The sequence below is a fragment of the Budorcas taxicolor genome, chromosome 8 (genome assembly GCF_023091745.1).
Source record: "Budorcas taxicolor isolate Tak-1 chromosome 8, Takin1.1, whole genome shotgun sequence".
NCBI lineage: Eukaryota > Metazoa > Chordata > Mammalia > Artiodactyla > Bovidae > Budorcas > Budorcas taxicolor.
In genome coordinates, this window is record NC_068917.1 from 44,900,123 (window position 1) to 44,921,310 (window position 21,188).

General features: G+C 45.4%; 1 protein-coding gene and 1 long non-coding RNA gene across 3 annotated transcripts in view; one reads left to right on the forward strand and one right to left on the reverse strand.

Moving 5' to 3' along the window:
- The window catches only part of VLDLR (very low density lipoprotein receptor), a 31,789-nt gene extending 30,189 nt beyond the window's left edge, over positions 1 to 1,600 (reverse strand). The window contains exon 1 of one of the 2 annotated variants that reach the window (XM_052644632.1): positions 1,291 to 1,600. In XM_052644632.1, coding sequence (XP_052500592.1) covers positions 1,291 to 1,372 — 82 coding nt within the window. In that variant the 5' untranslated portion in view covers positions 1,373 to 1,600. The remainder of the gene's footprint in view (positions 1 to 1,290) is intronic. The other variant, XM_052644633.1, reaches the window with a different exon arrangement.
- The window catches only part of LOC128052173 (uncharacterized), a 56,538-nt gene continuing 36,950 nt past the window's right edge, over positions 1,601 to 21,188 (forward strand). Inside the window, exons 1-2 of the long non-coding RNA XR_008199809.1 lie at positions 1,601 to 1,800; positions 2,939 to 2,981. This is a non-coding gene — a long non-coding RNA (uncharacterized LOC128052173). The remainder of the gene's footprint in view (positions 1,801 to 2,938; positions 2,982 to 21,188) is intronic.

Here is a 21,188-nt window from a genome sequence, read left to right on the forward strand (position 1 = left end):
TTAGGAGACTCGTGACTGCAGGCTGGCAGGCCTCCCAAGCCACCGGGCGACAGGAGCTAGGGACTCTGGAGTGGGTACTTAAGGCGCGGGCCGTTTTCCATCCCAACTCCCCAGAGCTGGCGAGCCAGCCCCTTGGTGTCCGGTCGAGATAGCTTCGGGGACCCGCGAGGATTTTCACCGAATCCTCTCAGAAGGGCTTGCTGACGCCTGCCTGGGAAAGTTGCGCGGCCCCAAGTGGGAGCGTGGTTGAGGACAGGGCTCCAGGCCCAGTGAGGTAGACCCTGGGGACCCGACAGCAGTACCCCCACCCCCTGCAAACCACAGTCGTACACCAGCTCTCCCAGCTCCCGCGCTACTCCCTCTGATCTATTGTTTAGAATGAGGACTAATTACAGGCGCCAGATTAGGACTCGATTCCTCTCGAGGAAATCTCACCGGGAACGAGGCTCAGCAAACTAACCTGATTAAGTCTCCGTTCCACTCCCCTCCCCCGTTCAGCTCTCCTGGAGACCGAGAGGTTTACGATTGCGGCCCGAAGAGTGGAAAGGGGAAGAGGGGAGAAACATCTAGAGGGGAGTCCTATTTCAAGCCTCACTCGTCCTCTAACCCTCACTCCAGAGGCGGCCCGGTGCCCGGGGAGTCGCCGTCCGGGTGCGAAAGCTGTGCACTTCTCGCCACTCGCCGGAGACTCGGCCGCCGCAGCCCACCGAACGTACGCCCCCTCACCGCCGCTGGGGACTCCAGAGCGGGTCGGCACCGGCGCCCCGCATCCCCAGAGGCGCCCTCCCTCATCCGCCGCCCACTCCCAACCTCCCTGGAAGTCGGAGGAGCGTGCCCGGGGCTGCAGCGCACGTCTCGGCCCACCCGGCCCTCTGCCTCCTTCCTAACACTCCGCCTGGCAGAGGAGATACAACCATTGTTCAATGGCTTAGAAGCCCACATCACCCATCCCTGGCCCAGCAGAGTGAAAAACGAGACAGAGCAGAGGCTTGAGCAGAAGGAGCGGAAGGGAATGAAGACGACTAGTTCGGGAAAGGCGTTAGGACACCCCAAACCCCACTGTCCACCCCCCACCCCCCACCCCGACCAGCCCGGCACCAAAGAGCCGCGGTGCTGACAGCTCAGAGGCGCCACCAGGGTGGGGAGGGAGAGAGAGAAAGGCGACAAGAGCGGAGAGGCGCCTCCTAGGAGGGGGTGGGGGGAGGTGGGCAAAAGGAGACCCGCGCCTTGGGGCCCCCTGGCGCCCCGGCTGGGTCCCGGCAGCCCGCTGAGCGCCGCGTCCTCACTCACCGGCTCCGGTGGCGCCGCTCTCTCGCGGCGCCCAGCACAGCGCGAGCAGCAGCCAGAGAGCCCAGCGCGCGGACGTGCCCATGGTGCCCGCCTGGATGGTGCCGCCGCCGCCGCCGCCGCCGCCGCCGCTCGCTCCGCACAACAAGTTACCAGCCCTTCGGAAAGGAGGAAGGAGGTGGGGGCGGGGAGGGAGGAGGGGAAGGGGGAGGAGGGGAAGGAGTTTGAAAGGGGGGGAAAGGGAGCAGGGAAGAAGAGGGCACCCCCTCCTCTACAACTTGCACGATCTCCGCCCCCCCCCCTCACCAGCTAACCCACTCGCCTACCCACCTCCCCGGGCTGCAGCGGCAGTGCAAGCCGAGCCCGCGGGCAGAAAATAATGCAGGCGCTGCAGAAGAGCCGAGGGAAGAGGAGGGGAGAAAGGGAGAGGGGGTGGGGAGCCGAGAGCGGAGAAGACAGAAGAGAACGGAGCGGGTCTCGGAGAACCCACACTGGCGGCGGCTGGAGCGCGGGGTGAGGAGCGAGGAGGGGGCAGGAGGGGGAGTGGTCAGCGGGGAGGTGGGGGGGGGCGGGGGCGGCGGCTTCAGCCCTCCTCCCCCTCGACGCGCTCCTCTTATAAGCTCCCGGGCCGGCAGGTGCGTGCGCCGGGGGTGTGTGTGAGTTTGCGTGCGGGTGTGAGCGTAAGCGGCCGTGGCCGTGGCCGCCGCTGCCACCCGGACTGCTCCCGGGGCCTGGCTGCTCCGCGCGTCCGCCGGGAGCTCACGGGGGCCCGGGGCGGCCGCTGGTTGGCTCGCGCACCGCCCTCGCCTCCAATCCCCGGTGCCTGCCCTAATTTCCTGATCCAGGGAACCTGCCGCCGCAGCTGTGCGCTCCCTACAGTCGTTACTGTACCTTCCCGGCAGCCGCCAACAGTAAATGCAGCAGCAGCAGTTAGCACTGATGCAACTACTGAGGCTGTCGCCACCGCCTTCTCACTAACGGGGCTTACAGCCCGGGGAGGGGGACTTGCAGCTTCCAGGGGCAACACGCATCTCTCTATACCACCCTCTCCTGTTCCCCAAAGAGAGGCTGGTACTAGGAGGCTGGTAGGTAGCTTCTTCCTTGGGTCTCCTCTCCATTTCAGAGTGATGAGGAGGAGTGGATCTAAACGTTTGGGGTACTCTGATGTGGGGTTGGGGCTGCTTGTCTCAGTTGAACGCTGAGATGCCATTTTTGCTTGGAAAAAAAAATTCAATGTGTCTTTAAGTGGGAGCGTGTGTGTAAGGAGAGTGCTTGTGCTTGTGGTTTGTCCTCTGTAATAGAGTGGGACTAAAATAACCCTGCCTGGGATGAGGAGGAGAGCTGCACGCTAGTACAGCTCTCCATTCTCCCATCAACGATTCTAGTTAATTGCTAATTGCACAAATGATAGTTGGAGGGCCTGTAATTAAACGCTTAACCTTTTCTTGTTTGGGGGAGGGGAAACCCGTAGGTTTATTCTTCTTGATAAGAGTTCGCAACATTCAATTACAAGGCTTACGGAAAGAGAAAAGGAAGCAAAGGCAAGACTTCTGTAAAGGATTGAATCCTGTTTTGTGTCTGGCAATACTGGGTTTTTTTGTGTACTTTGGTTTTCTTACTCAATTTCCCCTGCTTGTCCCTATCTAACCAGACCGGGAGGACACATGGAGCTATTTCACCTTCTTAAATAAAGGGTATGTATACATATATATATATATGTGTGTGTGTGTATGTGTGTACATGTATACATACATATATATATATTCAAATTTATTTTGGGCTGTGCTGGGTCTTCTTTGCTGCACAGTGGTTTTTTCTCTAGTTGTGGTCGTGTTGCTTCTCATTGCGCTGCCTTCTGTTGTGGAGCACGGACTCTGGGGCACACAGGCGTCAGTAGTTGTGGGCACACCAGTTTAGTTGTCCCCCACCCCGCCCTGCCCCGACCATGTGGAATCTTCCCAGACCAGGGATTCAACTGGTGTCTTCTGCATTGGCAGGTGGATTCTTTACCTCTGGACCACCAGGAAAGCCCTGAGTTTATATATGTTATTAAAAGTTTTGATCTCCAGTGACTCAAACTCTGCCCATTTCAATAGGACCAGCTCTGACTATTCTATTGATGATATGAGAAGTAGAGGGGTCCTGCCTAGCTGCAATCCTCTTGTCTTGGTGCTCCAGGGCATTTATCAAGGTTAACATTAGATGGGATGTTTATTAGAAACTTACTGCATCCTGGAGATGGAGAGGAAAATTCCAGGTCAGAGTACACTTTGCTGGGACTAGAGGATACCCAGATTGTGACTGGTCAACATGAAGGGGTATAACTCTATGTATTGGAAGAGACTTACACACAGTTCATTTTGAACTCTATTTTGCTCACCCTTGGTTATACATTTGATACAAACTGCAGCAGCCACACTTGTGTTGCCTGTGAAATTGAGCTGAACTCTGCTTTATGCCATTAATAGTAAAGATGCATGCAAGGCATTAAGGGATGATGGAAAAAGAGGCGTGTGGCAATTTCAATGATCTCAGGGTTCTGAAAGAACATGTGCTAGTGAGCTATGTCGCTGACAGGAGAAAAAAGGTGGTAGAGGGGATGCATGGAAGAAATATGAAAAGGTACAACGTTAACATAGTTATGCAGCTCTTAATATTTTATTAATACTCAGAGCTAAATATATATACTATAAGGTGAACACTTTTATGGTATAATAAGATTTACCTTTGACAAACACGTTATACTTTCTATATCTCCAAAGGATATAAACAAACTGTTGGTGAACTTAGCTGCAGCTCTGTGTGCAATCCTGCAGCTCTCTTGTTGAATCCAAAGGAAGCATAACTTTCACTGGCTGTGTCACTTGAGCAAATCTCAGTACCTCTCTGTGCCTGCCTTCTGACCTACAAACAGAACACAAAACCAGCTCACATAAAGTCAGAGTGCTCTGTGGCCTCAAGGGCCAGCTCTCTGCAAAGTGCTGATTACTGGAAGGATAGGTTGTAAGGAAGAGTGAATTTGATGAACATAGAAAGTAACCGATGAATTTATCACGAGTGGAGACAGGTAGAGTTGAGCTAGATAGGCTCAGGGAGGTGGATGCTGCTGGATTCAGAGCCTACAGGGAAATGCTCAGGCAACCCCATTCCCGCAATCCACCACCTTCATTCATTTGTTGAAGCAACAAATGTTGAAGCAACACACACTGAGCATCCCTGGGTAGCAGGTACTATGCTAGGCAGTGGGTATGCAGAGATGCTTCTTGGGTAAAGCTCAGGATATGGTGGGGAGGCAAACTGCCATGATTGTAATACCCTATGCATAGCACATGCTTAGGCTTCAAGGTGTTGTAAGGTTAAAAGGGAAGAGTAGCTAATATGACTGGCATAGAAGGGAATCAGAAAAGGCTTTCCAGAGCACTTGTCTCTGAGCTGAAATCATATTTTTACCAAACAATTCCAGTTCTCTTTACTGCTGGTCACATGATAGGATTGCATTTTCTGGCTCCCATAGAGTTAGGTGGGGCTGAAAGACCAATTTTGGCCAGTTATTTGTGAGCAGAAGTTTTAAGGTGCCACTTCTGGCCTGGAGCATTTGATGGGACTTGCATGAGACCAGAAGTGCTCAAGAAGTGGCTGCTCCGTGAGCCTGGTCTCTGAATGACTAGAATGACGAGTTCTCTGCTGTCTGCATGTCTCTGCCACGGTCATATAGAGTAGAGGTCAGTAAATGGCCAGGGACCTGTTTTTGGATGACCTTTGAATAAGAATGGTTTTTATATTTTAAAAAAGAGTTCTAAAAAATGTAGAAGAAAATGCAACAGAGATTGCATGTTGCTCACAAAGTGTTAAAATACTTACCATCTGAGTCTTTTGAGAAAAAACTGGCTACCTCCTGACACTGAAGTGAGAAGTAAATCTTTGTTGTCTTTATTTAGTGAGCTTTTCTTACCTCAGCATGACCTCTTGTTAGCTTGAGTGATACTCTGGGTAAAGGAAGACCCTGGTGCATGGAGGGAACAAAGGCAAAGAACATGAGTGCTGAAGGAAATTCAGGGGCTTCTGAATAGTTCCATGTTGGGGTTCCAGTCGGCTAACAGAGGGAAGTAAGGCTAAGGAAGAAAGGCAGGGACTGGATTATGAAAATGTGTATGTAATGCCAACACTTTTTGTTTTTCATTAAAAGTATCTTTTTATGTTTAAAAATATGTTTGTTTGGGCTATACCGGCTCTTGGTTGTGGTGTGTGGAATCTTTAGTATGTGGCATGTAGGATCTAGTTCCCTGACCAGGAATTGAACCCTGATCCCTACATTGGGAGCACAGAGTCTTAACCACTGGACCAACAGGGTAGTTCCCCCACAATCTTTTTTTTTCTTTCAGTTAAAGTGGAGTTGATTTTGGAGAAGGAAATGGCAGCCGAATCCAGTATTCTTGCCTAGGAAATCCTATGGACAGAGGAGTGTGGTAGGGTAGGCTACAGTCCATGGGGTCACAAAGAGTTGGACACAACTGAGTGACTGAGCATACACACATAGATGATTTATAACGCTGCTTTAGTTTTAGGTGTACAGCAAAGTGATTCAGTTATACATGAGAATACATGGATATTCTTCTTCAGATTCTTTGCCATTATAAGTTGTTATAAGATTAATTAAATATAGTTCTCTGTGCTGTATTGTAGGTCCTTGCACATCTGTTTTTTTATATAGCAGTGCATAGCTATTCATTCCACACTCCTGATTTATTTATGCCCTGCCCAACTCCTTTTATGCCAATATTTTTGACTTGACCCTGTAGGCCATGGTGAGGACTTGCGATGGATTTTCTTTTTCCCCATTAAAAAAAAATTCTTTAAGTTATACAATTTACTGTGGAGCAATTATAAAATGCAGAGAAAAACTGCTTTTAAAATATACTTTCAGTATCCAGAGATACTGTTAACATGTCTATTTCTTTTCTTTTAAGAACATTTTTAGTTATATCCTCAGGTCACAGGATTGTATTGACATTATTATAATTGGTTCAGTTATGCCTGTTTTTACTTGTTGATTTTACTTTTGCAAAACCAAAGACCAGTATTCATGAGCCCAGTACTGCCTCCAAGAAATAGCATATTGAGAGTAACAGACCTCTATCCAGGCATGTCCCCATCTCATAAGCCTTCTCCCTGGAGGGAAACCACTACCGTGATAGACTGTGATGAGATTTTGGGCATTCATTGTGTTTTAGAAAGTTCACTGTGGTGTGAAGTGGTCTGTTGAATGACTCCTTTGGGAAACAGCGTAGAATAAGACTAGAGGAAGAACAGTTAGAGGCCCTGGTAGTAAGGGAAGACACTGAGAAAAAAGAAGCTATTACTTGCAGTCAGAAATACTTGCATAATTCTTTCATGCGATTCCCACCCCGCCCACCCCACCCCCCCCCCCCCCCCCCCGCCTCCAGTTCTCTGAATGTAGCTTTTAGAACAGTATTTTCCAGCCGTGATCAATCCACAAGAATCCCTGGCAATGTGTGTTAAATGTGTAGATTCTTAGGCCCCTCTCTCGGAGACCCTGACTCCATAGATCCAGTGTGGAGCCCAAGAAGCTGTATGTGTAACCTTGCTCCAGGCGACTCAGGATCCGCAGTGATTAAGAAGCCTTCCTAGAGAGTGTCTTCTTCAATGCAAGTCTTAACTGCCAAGCAGTTTTACCTCTCTCACACCTGTATGTATAGATTTGACCAATTTTCACATGGAGGGTGAGTTAGGGCCCACAGGCAAGGGGAAGGTTAGTGTGGAGTTTTTCTTTTACTTCAGACTCTGGAAACTAATAAATACAGGAGTCATCTTCAAGCCCTCTTACTAGACTGAAGCCCTGATGACTGTGTTTTCTACTTTATAGCCTCACCGTAGGAAGTAAGAAGTGAAATGAACTGTCCCTTGTGGAGCATTCTCTTCTAAAGTATTCTGATGGTAACTTTGCAGACCTCCACCTCACCATTTTCTAATTGTGTGGAGGCCAGTGAATTAAATGAGACTCATCCCTCTTTAGGCTTCCAGGTAGGATCTGCTGGTTTTAAACCCGTGGCTTATAAATTTTAGCTTTCGTGAGAGTCACCTGGAGGACTGGTTAAAACATGAATTGCTAGGCTCCATCTCAGAATTTGTGATTCAGCCTGTCTGGGGTAGAGCCAGAGCATTAGCCTTTCTAACAAGTCCCCTAGTACTATGTCACTGGTCAGAACCATCACTCTAAGTCCATCAGCATAACTGCCCTCTTCAGCTGCTGCTAAGTCATTTCAGTTGTGTCCAACTCTGTGCGACCCCATAGATGGCAGCCCACCAGGCTCCCCCGTCCCTGGGATTCTCCAGGCCAGAACACTAGAGTTGCCATTTCCTTCTCTAATGCATGAAAGTGAATAGTGAAAGTGAAGTCGCTCAGTTGGGTCCGACCCTCAGTGACCCCATGGACTGCAGCCTTCCAGGCTCTTCCGTCCATGGGATTTTCCAGGCAGGAGTACTGGAGTGGGTTGCCATTGCCTTCTCAGCCCTTTTCAGCTTCTGTTATCCATTCAAGGGCCTCAGGGAGTCATCCTCTAGCCTTCTGGCCACTCCGATTGGATGCTTCAGCCCTAAGCACATTACTCCAGGCAATCCAGTTATAATGAAGCTCAGGATTTTTGCTTGATTAGAGAGGCACTCTTTTTTTTTTTTTTTCCTTTTTACCAACTTATTTTCTTAAACCTTCCCCCAATATTGTTATTTCTGTTATTTTTAACTTTTATTTTATATTACAACATAGTTTATTAACAATGTTGTGTTAGTTTCAGGTATATAGCAAAGTGATTCAGTTATTCATGTACATGTATCTATTCTCTTTCAAATTCTTTTGCCATTTAGGTTATTACAGAATATTAAGCAGAGTTCCTTGTGCTGTGCAGTAGGTTCTTGTTGGTTATCTATTCTAAATATAGCAATGTGTACATGTCAATCCTAAACTCCCAATCTATCCATCCCCCTCACCCTTCCCTCTAGTAACCACAAGTTCATTCTCTAAGTCTGTGAGTCTGTTTCTGTCTTGTAAATAAGTTCATTTGTATCATTTTTTAAAGATTCTTTGTGTAAGGGATATCATACGATATTTGTCTTTTTCTGTCTACTTACTTCACTTAGTATGATAATCTCTAGGTCTGTCCCTGTTGCTGCAAATGGAAGTATTTCATTTTTAATGGCTGGGTAATATTCCATTGGATATACATGTTCCATGTTTTCTTCATCCATTTATTTGTTGATGCACATCTAAGTTGCTTCCATGTCTCAGCTATTGTAAATACTGCTGTAATGAACACTAGGGTGCATGTAATCTTTCTCAGATATATGCCCAGGAAGTAGGATTGCTGGGTCATACAGTAGCTCTGCTGCTGCTAAGTCGCTTCAGTCGTGTCCAACTCTGTGCGACCTCATAGACGGCAGCCCACCAGGCTCCTCTGTCCCTGGGATTCTCCATGCAAGAATAAATGAGTGGGTTACCATTTCCTTCTCATGGTAGCTCTATTTTTAGTTTTTTAAGGATCCTCTATACTGTTCCATATTGTGTGTACCAATTTACATTCCCACCAACAGTATAGGATGGTTCCCTTTTCTCCACACACTCTCCAGCACTTACTGTTTGTAGAGTTTTTGATGATGGTCATTCTGACTGGTGTGCAGAGATGTTTCATTGTAGTTTTGATTTGCACTTGTCTGATAATTAGTGATATTGAGAATCTTTTCATGTGCTTCTTGGCCACCTTATGTCTTCTTTGGAGAAATGTGTTTGTAGGCCTTCTGCCCATTTTTTGATTGGGTATTTGTTTTTTTTTGACACAGCCACATGAACTGTTTGTAAATTTAGGGTACTAATCCCTTGTTGATTGCATCTTTGCAAATATTTTCTCCCATTCTGTGGGTTGTCTTTTCATTTTTTTTTTTTATGGTTTCCTTTGCTGTACCAAAGCTTTTGTGTGTAATTAAGTCCCACTGGTTTATTTTTGTTTCTATTGCCATTACTCTAGAAATGGCTCAAAAAAATATTGCTATGATTTATGTCAGACTGTCCTGCCTATGTTTTCTCTAAGAGTTTTATAGTATTCAATCTAACATTAATGTCTTTAACCCATTTTGAGTTTATTTTCGTGTATGGTGTTAAAGAATTTTTAATCTCATTTTTTACATGTAGCTCTCTAGTTTTTCCAGCACCATTTATTGAAGAGACTGTCTTTTCTCCTTTGTTGTATACTTTTGCATCATTGTTGTAGATAAATTGATCACAGGTGTGTGGGTTTATTTCTGGGCTTTCTATCCTATTCCATTGATCTATATTTCTGTTTTCATGGCAGTACCTTACTGTTTTGATAACTGTAACTTTGTAGCATAGTCTGAAGTCAGTGAACCTGAGTCTTCCACCTCCATTTTTCTTTCTTAAGACTGCTTTGGATGTTTGGGCTCTTTTGTGTTTTCCATACAAATTTTAAGATTTTTTGTTGTTGTTGTTCTGGATCTGCAAAAATGCCATTGGTAACTTGATAGGGGTTGCATTTAATCTGTAGATTGCCTTGGGTAGTACAGTCATTTTGACAGTATTGACTCTTTCAGTTAAGAACATGGTATATCTTTCCATCTGTTTGTGTCATCTTCGATTTCTTTCATAACCATCTTATTGTTGTCAGAGTACTGATCTTTTGCTTCCTTAGGTAGGTTTATTCCTAGACATTTTATTCTTTTTGATGCAACAGTGAATGGGGTTTTTCCTTAATTTTTCTTTCTGATACCTAATTTTTAGTGTATAGAAATGTGACAGAGTTCTGTGTATTAATTTTGTATTCTGAAGCTTTACCAAATTCATTGATGAGCTTCAGTAGGTTTCTAGAAGCATCTTTAAGATTTTGATGTGAGAGTTGAACCATAAAGAAGGCTGAGTGCCAAAGAATTGATGCTTTAAAATTGTGGTGCTGAAGAAGACGTTTGAGAGTCCCTTGGACTGCAAGGAGATCAAACCAGTTAATCCTAATGGAAATTAACCCTGAGTACTCTTTGGAAGGATTGATGCTAAAGCTGAAGCTCCAATACTTTGGCCATATGATGCAAACAGCTGACTCATTGGAAAAGACCTTGAGGCTGTGAAAGACTGAAGGCAAAAGAAGGGGGCAGTAGAGGATGAGATAGTTAGATGGTGTCACTGACTCAGTGGACATGAATTTGAGCTACTCTGGGAGACAGCGAAGGCCAGGGAGGCCTGGCATGCTCAGTCCATGACATTGCCAAAAGCTGGTCATGATTTGGCAACTAAACAACAACAGCAGCAGCAATATATATTATCATGTCATCTGCAAACAGTGACAGTTTCACTTCTTTTCCAATTTGGATAACTTTTATATTTTTTCTTCTCTGATTGCTGAGGCTAGGGCTTCCAAAACTATGTTGAATAAAAGTGGCAAGAGTGGACATCCTTGTCTTGTTCCTGGTCTTAGAGGAGATGCTTTCAACACCATTGACTATGATGTTAGCTGTAGGTTTGTTATGTATTGTCTTTGTTAAGGTATGGTAAGGTGTATGTTAAGGCATGTTTCCTCTATCGAAAGGCACTCTCTTATAAGCAATGGACATTAAACCAGAACTTCTGTAGCCATTGTGCCACTGTGAAGAAGCCAGTTTGAAGAACAACTGACTCATGGAGAAGAGGAAGCTGAGAGCCTCAGGTGAACAGCACCCAAGCTGGAGCTGGAGCCCAGGTGTGATTCTCTTGAAAGCTTTCGTTCTGTAGGGCTTTCACTTACCTTAGCCCATAAATTCCCTTTGTTGCCTAAGCCAGTTTGGATTGAGTTTTGTGTTGTTAACAAGTAACTAGTTGATAGAGGTGCCCTCTTGAAGGAAGTAGCGTGCATATGATGTACATACTGGGCAAAACTATGCCTGCAGACATATTTCCAGTGGAAATAACATGTTCACCTCTCTTGATGGGTTTTGGGAGAGGAATGCAGGTGTCTTTAAGGACTAATCTTAAACAACTGCTCTCTTGGACATCCTGACCCAGTCACCTCCCACCCCACCTCAGCCTGAAATAAAGCACTCGATGTCAGTTAATTACAAATGAATCTTTATTGAGGGTTACAATCTCATAAGAACTTTTGCAGATAGTTTTTGAAGAATTTTAGAAAGTAAAAATGTGGCCAAATGTGGTAAAAACAATTATGGTTTGAGAGAAACTCCAAAAATGGGTTGAGTATGATAATAGGCCAGTGGTTCTCACTTGGGAACAGTTTTGCCCCCAGTGAACATTTTTAAGTTGTTCTGCCTCAAGGAGAGGTACTACTGTAGTGGTTTATGGGGCTGAGCTCAGGGCTGCTGCTGCTCACCCTACAGTGCACAGGACAGCCCTCACAACTAAGAATTATCTGGTCCAAAATGTCAATGGTGCCACAGTTGAGACATTCTGGGCTAGACTTAGGTACAGTCGGGTGATTCTGAAATGTATGAGATTATTTTTTGCCTCAAACAGAGTAGGGGAACATTATTTGGAACTTGGATGACCCACAGAAAAGATGTTCTCTCTTTGAACAACAAAAACAAAACTGGGTTTTGTCCAGTTGATAACAACAGTGAATGCAGTATCAGAGGGCACTGTGTAGATTTACAGACCTAGGAAAAAAACAAACAACAGTAGAGTGCATTCAAATTGAGATAGATCAGTTCAGGCTATCCATATTCTGGCAGCATGTGAACTCATAGCTTACTCCTTATAGGAAAGTTATGACCAACCTAGACAGCATATTAAGAAGCATAGACATTACTTTGTCAACAAAGGTCCATCTAGTCAAGGCTGTGGTTTTTCCAGTGGTCATGTATGGATGTGAGAGTTGGACTATAAAGAAAGCTGAGCACCAAAGAATCTATGCTTTTGTACTGTGATGTTGGAGAAGACTCTTGAGAGTCCCTTGGACTGCAAGGAGATCCAGCTAGTCCATCCTAAAGGAGATTGGTCCTGGGTATTCACTGGAAGGACTGATGTTGAAGCTGAAGCTCCAGTATTTTGGCCACCTGATGTGAAGAGCTGACTCATTTGAAAAGACTCTGATGCTGGGAAAGATTGAGGGCAGGAGGAGAAGGGGATGAGAGAGGATAAGATGGTTGGATGGCATCACCAACTCAATGGACATGGGTTTGGATGGACTCTGGGAGTTGGTGATGGACAGGGAGGCCTGGCGTGCTGTGATTCATGGGGTCGCAAAGAGTTGGACATGACTGAGCAACTGAACTGAACTGAATTGAGGTGCGCTTTGAAAAGTTCTTATTTTGCTTGTGTTTTCATTTCAGGAATGATATACTTGACTATTTCTTCGGTGATAATTAATTCCTGTGATCTTTGTCCCAGATTTGATTGTTTTCATTTGTCATCAGTGTGATTTACAAGAGGTTTTAGAATGTATGGTTGTTGTTTAACAGTCTTACAGTTAGAGTGTTTTGGAAAACAGGGGCTATGTGGTCCCTACTGTGCTAGTTAAGTAGAGATGCTTATTAGAACATAAGAATTTTAACCTGCAAGTTACAACTAATCAGTCAGTGAGTTGTAAAGTATGTACCGTTTCACCATGATTAATTCCATTTTCAAACTTTTAGGGGTTTTGTGCAAGTGGATAGTTGATATATCTAATGTTTTTTACTTGGCTATGTGCGTAGTTTAAATTTGTATTATATTGCCGCTTGCATTTCTTGAAGGACTGAGTTTCTAAATGGGTATGCAACCTGGCTCTTTGCGAAGGTTTTGTCCCAGTGTCTCTAAATCGTTTTAGAAAGATGTTTGTGAGGAGTTTGAATGCTGACGGCTGCATCTGGAGTATGGAGGGAATCCTTGGTTTTCAAGCCCACTTTTAGGGTTCTGTGGTGGTTTGGAGGAGGTACAAGTAATTCTGGACTCGTGAAGGATGAGGTGGCTTAAGGTGGGAGTAGATACCAGAGGGGTAGCCAGGTACAGTTGAGGAAGGTATTTTTGTATCATTTGAATTTGTATCCCATAAGCAGTTAGGGATACTAACCCAAACCATTCAGGGCTTTGGATTAAGAAATGATTGGATCAGATATTTGTCTTCAGAAATATGATCATTTGAGAAGGTGACCATGTCTGTATAGTATCTAGAGATCACCTTATGTGGTCCCTGTAAGCCTTTGTGCATTGAATGTGTGCAGGGAGCCAGTGTAGGTTAACAGTCATGAGAGAAGATGCTGGAGCCAGTCTTCCTGGGTTCAAATCCTGGCTCAGGCACTTATTAGCTGTGAAATTTTGGGTAAGTCATTTAACCTCTCTCTGTGCCCCAGTTTTCTTCACCTGACAAATGGGGATAACAAGTACACTCATAACAATTCAGTGCACTCATACAAGTAAAACAGAAATGTGCCTGGCATATAACAAATGCTCAGGAATTATTAGCCACCATTGTTAATAGTAATAACATTTATTGCTGTTGTTATCAGTAGCTCCTGTGTAAAAGAGAGGCAAAGGGATTAAGGGTGCAGGCCCAGGATTGGGACATTGGACGGCAGTGGTTCTGGACCCTGTCTGCACACTAAAAATCCCCTGGAGAACTTTTAAGAATACCAACCCTGGAGTCCTACTTGAGATCAATTCAACAACAGTGTCTGGAAACAGGGCCTAGGCGTGAGCATTTTTAAAGCTTCCCAAGTGATTTGCATTCTAATTATAACTCACTTGGTGTCCTGCCCATGGGAGACAGAGGGAAAGCTGGGTGGGGAAATTTGAGTGGAATGCACCGCGAGGGAGACAGGGATGTCCCGGTGGCTGCTGCAGAGGAAACACAAGCAAATCCCCTGCCAGCATTCCAGAACAGCCTCCCTGTCCTCATGCTGTGTGTGCTGCCCCTGGCCTGGCCTCCCACGTTCAGCCAGATTTGTCCGCTGTAAGAGAGCCAAGGACCATGGGAGGGCAGAAGCACTGTGCAGCCAGACTGCTAGGACCCCAGCTGGCATCTACCTGTCAGTGATGGATTATGGATTATCTCCAGCCTCGTGCCTTTACGCATCAGCCTCCCAACAAGGACTTGCCGAGCACCGTCTGGAGCCCAGTTTGCATGCCAGGTGACTGGAGGGCAGCAACCAGATAGTGATGTGGCTGCCACTGGGGAGTGAGTTGCTATTGTGTTGTTTGCCTTTTCTACAGGAGCCAAAATTCAGGCTTGTTAAGTGGTAATTGACAGTCCTTTCTTCTAAGGAAGTTTCTCTTGGGTTTGCTGCCAATAGGAAGTGTATTATTCCTCTGAGCACTACAGCATTCATTTATCGAGTGCCCACTCAATTATGGGGCACGACAGAGTTTGCCATCTAAGAGAGGAAAGACCACTTAATGATTCCTAGAGTCAGAAGTCTGGAATAAATGAATAGACAGATCAAAGAGTTAAGGGGAATCCATTGTAATTGGGCAGGCACTTTAAGCAAGAGCTGGGTCTTCCACTGAAATCTTAAAGGAGCCTTTGAATAAGTTATGTGGCAGAGAAGATATCTTTTTGAACATTAAGCTACAGTGATTTCAACTGATCATCTCATAGGATAAAATGTGAGGGTTGTGGTTGTTTTGCTAAACCATGGTGGGAACACACACAAGCTTTGGTAGAAACTGGAATTCCATTTTGAGAACTTAAGCACCATTTCCCCCACCCCAAGAGAAATGGAATTCTCTCAGGGAGTATGTTTACCATAATCATTTTCTGGGGGCTGATTGTTTTACTGGATGGACAGTTCTTGCTTGTGAGGGAAACAGAAAATCTTTACCCTTTGGGAGAGGTTTCCTTCTAGAGTTGAAGAAAGGTTCATGGTTCCTGATCCAAACTGAAGGACGAGTGATGGTTAATGACCCAAGTCAGACCTTGTTCCCGGGATTTGTTTTGGGAAGAAGAAAACGGAAGGCCGCTTGGAAGCACACATCAGCGGTCTGCTGGAGATGAAGTTGGGGAGGATACCAGCACTGGATGAGGGAGCTTGGGAAATGAGACCTGGCTAAGAACTCTGTTGACTCTAATACTTCCCTTTCATCATTTTTTTTCTTCTGCTTTTTGGCTACACAGGTAGCATGTGGGATCTTGGTTCCCTGACCAGGGGTCAAACCCATGCGCCCTGCAGGGGAAGCACTGAGTCAACTGCTGGACCTCCAGGGAAGTCCTTGCCTTTCACCTTCTTAACCATAACATCCCAATGTCACCCATATCCTTCTTTGCAATCAAAACTTATTTCTTTCCTGATGTAAATACTAAACAAAAATTACAGTGTAAACAGTTGCCATGTTTGTGAAATGAAATTGAAATGTGGGAACAGGTGTTTTAATCAGGTTCTTTCAGTGAAGTCCAGAAAGGTATCTCTTCTGCGAATAAGTGACGGAAAGGTCGGTGAGTCATTGTTGAGGTTTCTGTCTTGAGTTTCCTTCACTCCCCTATTCTGTTAGTCAGAGATTCCCACAAAGAACAAAGAGATGAGGGGAGAAAGGCCAGGCTGACTGAGCATAAAGACTATGCAAAACACTCCATAGAAAATCGCGAACTCCCGGAAGATCTCTTCTTTTTATAGTGATTCCATAGGACTTGCCTGGCTAGTGGAACAGTTTTCTGAACATGAGACAATAACAAATAATGATGGTTTTGTCTTACATAGCGTGAGAAGAGTGTCTTGAAATTGTGCACTGTCTTTCTCCTGAGAAGGTTCAAAGTACTCGACAAATACAACATCCTTTCTCCCTGGGAGGAGACTGTGGACAGACTTGCAGGAGAATAATCTCTCATCAGTTTGGAAGGAGCTCAAGCAGAGCTCAGTGTCCTGACTCAGCTTAAGCAAGTGTCCCAGCCTGGTTGAGTTCTAAATCTCACACAGAAAGATTGGTATTAATATGAAATATGGCCAGTTGAAGTCTACCTTGTGGTCCCTTGGTGAGCTCTGTGTCTCATGCTTTAAGAAGGCACACTGTAAGCTTCTCCTGTTTCTTATTCTTTTTTTGCAAGTCAGTCAGTACAGTTGCTCAGTTGTGTCTGACTCTTTGCAACCCCATGGACTGGAGCACGCCAGGCCTCCCTGTCCAACACCAACCCCCGGAGTTTACTCAAACTCATGTCTATTGAGTCAGTGATGCCATCCAACCATCTCATCCTCTGTTGTCCCCTTCTCCTCCCACCTTCAATCTTTCTCAGCATCAGGGTCTTTTCCAATGAGTCAGCTCTTTGCATCAGGTGACCAAAGTATTGGAGTTTCAGCTTCAGCGTCAGTCCTTCCAATGAATATTCAGGACTGATCTCCTTTAGGATGGACTGGTTGGATTTCCTCACAGTCCAAGGGACTATCAAGAGTCTTCCCCAACACCACAGTTCAAAAGCATCAATTCTTTTGTGCTCAGCTTTCTTTATAGTCCAACTCTCACATCCATACATGACCACTGGAAAAACCATAGCCTTGACTAGATGAACCATTTTTGGCAAAGTAGTTTCTGCTTCGCTTCAGTCGTGTCTGACTCTATGTGACCCCATAGATGGCAGCACACCAGGCTCCCCCATCCCTGGGATTCTCCAGCCAAGAATACTGGAGTGGGTTGCCATTTCCTTCTCCAATGCATGAAAGTGAAAAGTGAAAGTGAAGTCACTCAGTCATGTCCAGCTCTTAGCGACCCCATGGACTGCAGCCTACCAGACTCTTCTGTCCATGGGATTTTCCAGGCAAGGTACCATTGCTTTCTCCAATATGCTGTCTAGGTTGGTCATAACTTTTCTTCCAAGGAGCAAGCGTCTTTTAATTTCATGGCTGCAGTCACCATCTGCAGTGATTTTGGAGCCCCCCAAAATAAAGTCTGCCACTGTTTCCATTGTTTCCCCATCTATTTGCCATGAAGTGTTGGGACCAGATGCCATAATCTTAGTTTTCTAAATGCTGAATTTTAAGCCAACTTTTTCACTCTCCTCTTTCACATCAAGAGGCCCTTTACTTTTTCTTCGCTTTCTGCCATAAAGGTGGTGTCATCTGCATATCTGAGGTTATTGATATTTTTCCCAGCAATCTTGATTCCAGCTTGTGCTTCCTCCAGCCCAGCATTTCTCATGATGTACTCTGCATATAAATTAAATAAGCAGGGTGACAATATACAGCCTTGACATACTCCTTTTCCTATTTGGAACCAATCTGTTGTTCCATGTCCAGTTCCAACTGTTGCTCCCTGAAATACATACAAATTTCTCAAGAGGCAGGTCAAGTGGTCTGGTATTCTCATCTCTTGAAGAATTTTCCACAGTTTGATGTGATCCACGTAAAGGCTTTGGCATAGTCAATAAACAAGAAGTAGATGTTTTTCTGGAACTCTCTTGCTTTTTCCATGATCCAGTGGATGTTGGCAATTTGATCTCTGGTTCCTTTGCCTTTTCTAAATCCAGCTTGAACATCTGGAAGTTCACGATTCACGTATTGCTGAAGCCTGACTTGAAGAATTTTGAGCATTACTTTACTAGCATGTGAGATGAGTGCAATTGTGCAGTAGTTTGAGCATTCTTTGGCATTGCCTTTCTTTGAGATTGGAATGAAAACTGACCTTTTCCAGTCCTGCGGCCACTGCTGAGTATTCCAAATTTGCTGGCATGTTGAGTGCAGCACATCATCTTTTAGGATTTGAAATAGCTCAACTGGAATTCTATCACCTCCACTAGCTTTGTTCATAGTGATGCTTCCTAAGGCCCACTTGACTTCACATTCCCGGATGTCTGGCTCTAGGTGATTGATCACACCATCATGATTATCTGGGTCATAAAGATCTTTTTTGTACAGTTCTTCTGTGTATTCTTGCCACCTCTTCTTAATATCTTCTGCTTTTGTTAGGTCCATACCATTTCTGTCCTTTATCGAGCCCATCTTTGCATGAACTGTTCCCTTGGTATCTCTAATTTTCTTGAAGAGATCTCTAGTCTTTCCCATTCTGTTGTTTTCCTCTATTTCTTTGCACTGATCACTGAGGAAGGCTTTCTTATTTCTCCTTGCTATTCTTTGGAACTCTGCATTCAAAAGGGTATATCTTTTCTTTCCTCCTTTGCCTTTAGCTTCTCTTCTTTTCACAGCTATTGTAAGTCTTCCTCAGACAACAATTTTGCCTTTCTGCATTTCTTTTTCTTGGGGATGGTCTTGATCTCTGCCCCCTGTACAATGTCATGAACCTCCATCCATAGTTCTTCAGGCACTCTGTGAGATCTAATCCCTTGAATCTATTTGTCAATTCCACTGTATAATTTTAAGGGATTTGATTTAGGTCATACTTGAATGATCTAATGGTTTTCCCTCCTTTCTTCAATTTAAGTCTGAATTTGACAATAAGGAATTAATGATCTGAGCCACAGTCAGCTCCCAGTCTTGTTTTTGCTGATTCTATAGAGCTTCTCCATCTTTAGCTGCAGAGAATATAATCAGATTTTGGACATCACCATCTGGTGATGTCCAAGTGTAGAGTGTTCTCTTGTGTTGTTGGAAGAGGGTGTTTGCTATGACCAGTGTGTTCTCTTGGCAAAACTCTATTAGTCTTTGCCCTGCTTCATTCTGTACTCCAAGGCCAAATTTGGCTGTTACTCCAGGTATTTTTACATTCCAGTCCCCTATAATGAAAAGTACATCTTTTTTGGGTGTTACTTCTAGAAGATCTTGTAGGTCTTCATAGAATCATTCAACTTCAGCTTCTTCAGCATTACTGGTCAGGGCATAGACTTGTATTCCTGTGATATTGAATGGTTTGCCTTGGAAATGAACAGAGATCATTCTGTTGTTTTTGAAATTGCATCCAAGTACTGCATTTTGGACTGTTTTGTTGACTATGATGGCTACTCCATTTCTTCTAAAGGATTCTTGCCCACAGTGATAGATATAATGGTCATCTGAGTTAAATTCACCCATTCCAGTCCATCTTAGTTCGCTGATTCATAAAATGTCAATGTTTACTCTTGCCATCTCCTGTTTGACTACTTTAAATTTTCCTTGATTTGTGGACCTAACATTCTAGGTTCCTATGCAATATTGCTCTTTACAGCATTGGACTTTACTTCCATTACTAGTCACATCCACAATTGGGTGTTGTTTTTGCCTTGGCTCTTTCTCTTCATTCTTTCTGGAGTTATTTCTCCACTGATTTCCAGAAGCATACTGGGCACCTACAGACCTGGGCTTCCCTGGTGGCTCAGATGGTAAAGCGTCTGCCTGCAATGTGGGAGACCCAGGTTCAATTCCTGGGTCGGGAAGATCCCCTGGAGAAGGAAATGGCATTCCACTCCAGCACTCTTGCCTGGAAAATCCCATGGATGGAGGAGCCTGACAGGCTACAGTCTATGGGGTTGCAAAGAGTCGGACACGACTGAGCGACTTCACTTCACAGACCTGGGGAGTTCATCTTTCAGTGTCCTATCTTTTTGCCTTTTTATGCTGTTCATGGGGTTCTCTAGGCAAGAATATTGAAGTGGGTTTGCCATTCCCATCTCCAGTGGACCAGGTTTTGTCAGAACTCTCCACCACGGTCCGTCTGTCTTGGGTGGCCCTACATGGCATGGCTGTTAGATTCACTGAGTTAGATAAGGCTGTGGTCCGTGTGATCAAATAGGTTAGTTTTCTGTGATTGTGGTTTTCAGTCTTTCTGCCCTTTGTTGGAGAAGGATAAGAGGCTTACGGAAGCTTCCAGATGGGAGAGAGTGACTCGGGGGAAACTGGGTCTTGGTCTGATGGGCAGAGCCATACTCAATAAATCTTTAGTCCAATTTTCTGTCGAAGGGTGGGCTGTGTTCCCTCCCTGTTATTTACCTGGGGCCAAACTATGGTGGCTTTCCAGTAGTCATGTATGGATGTGAGAGTTGGACTGGGAAGAAAGCTGAGCACCGAAGAATTGATGCTTTTGAACACTGGTGTTGGAGAAGACTCTTGAGAGTCCCTTGGACTGCAAGGAGATCCAACCAGTCCATCCTAAAGAAGATCAATCCTGGGTGTTCTTTGGAAGGAGTGATGCTAAAGCTGAAACTCCAGTACTTCGGCCACCTGATGCGAAGAGTTGACTCATTGGAAACGACCCTGATGCTGGGAGGGATTGGGGGCAGGAGGAGAAGGGAACGACGGAGGATGAGATGGCTGGATGGCATCACTGACTCGATGGACGTGAGTCTGAGTGAACTCTGGGAGTTGGTGATGGACAGGGAGGCCTGGCATGCTGCAGTTCAAGGGGTCACAAAGAATCGGACATGACTGAGCAACTGAACTGACTGACTGAACTGAAACTATGGTGCAGGTGATGAAAATAATGGCGACCTCCTTCAAAATGTCCCATGCAGGGACTGCCTCATTCCGTGCCCCTAACCCTACAGCAGGCCACCACTGACCCACACCTTTGTCAGAGACTCCTGGACACTCATGGGCAAGTCTGGGTCAGTCTGTTGTGGGGTCACTGCTCCTTTCTCCTGGGTCCTGGTGCACACAAGTTTGTGTTTGTGCCCTCCAAAGTCTGTTTCCCCAGTCCTGTGTAAGTTCTGGGGGCTCTGTGGTGGGGTCAATGGCGACCTCCTCCAAGAGGGCTTATGCCACACCAGGTCTGCTGCACCCCGAGCCCCTGCCCCCAGGGCAGTCCACTGCTGACCTGTACCTCCCCAGGAGACACTCAAACACAGTTCTATCTCAGTCTTTGTGGGGTCCCTGGGTCCTGGTGCACAGAAGTTTTGTCTCAGCCCTCTGAGCATCTTTGGCAGGTATGGGGTTTGATTCTAAAGGCGATTTCACCCCTCCTACCATCCTACCCCAGGAGAAGCTGTGGCTTCTCCTTTGCCCTTGGATGTGGGGTATCTCCTCACAGTCGCTCCAGCACTGCGCAGCTGCTGCTCCAGCACCTACCATCT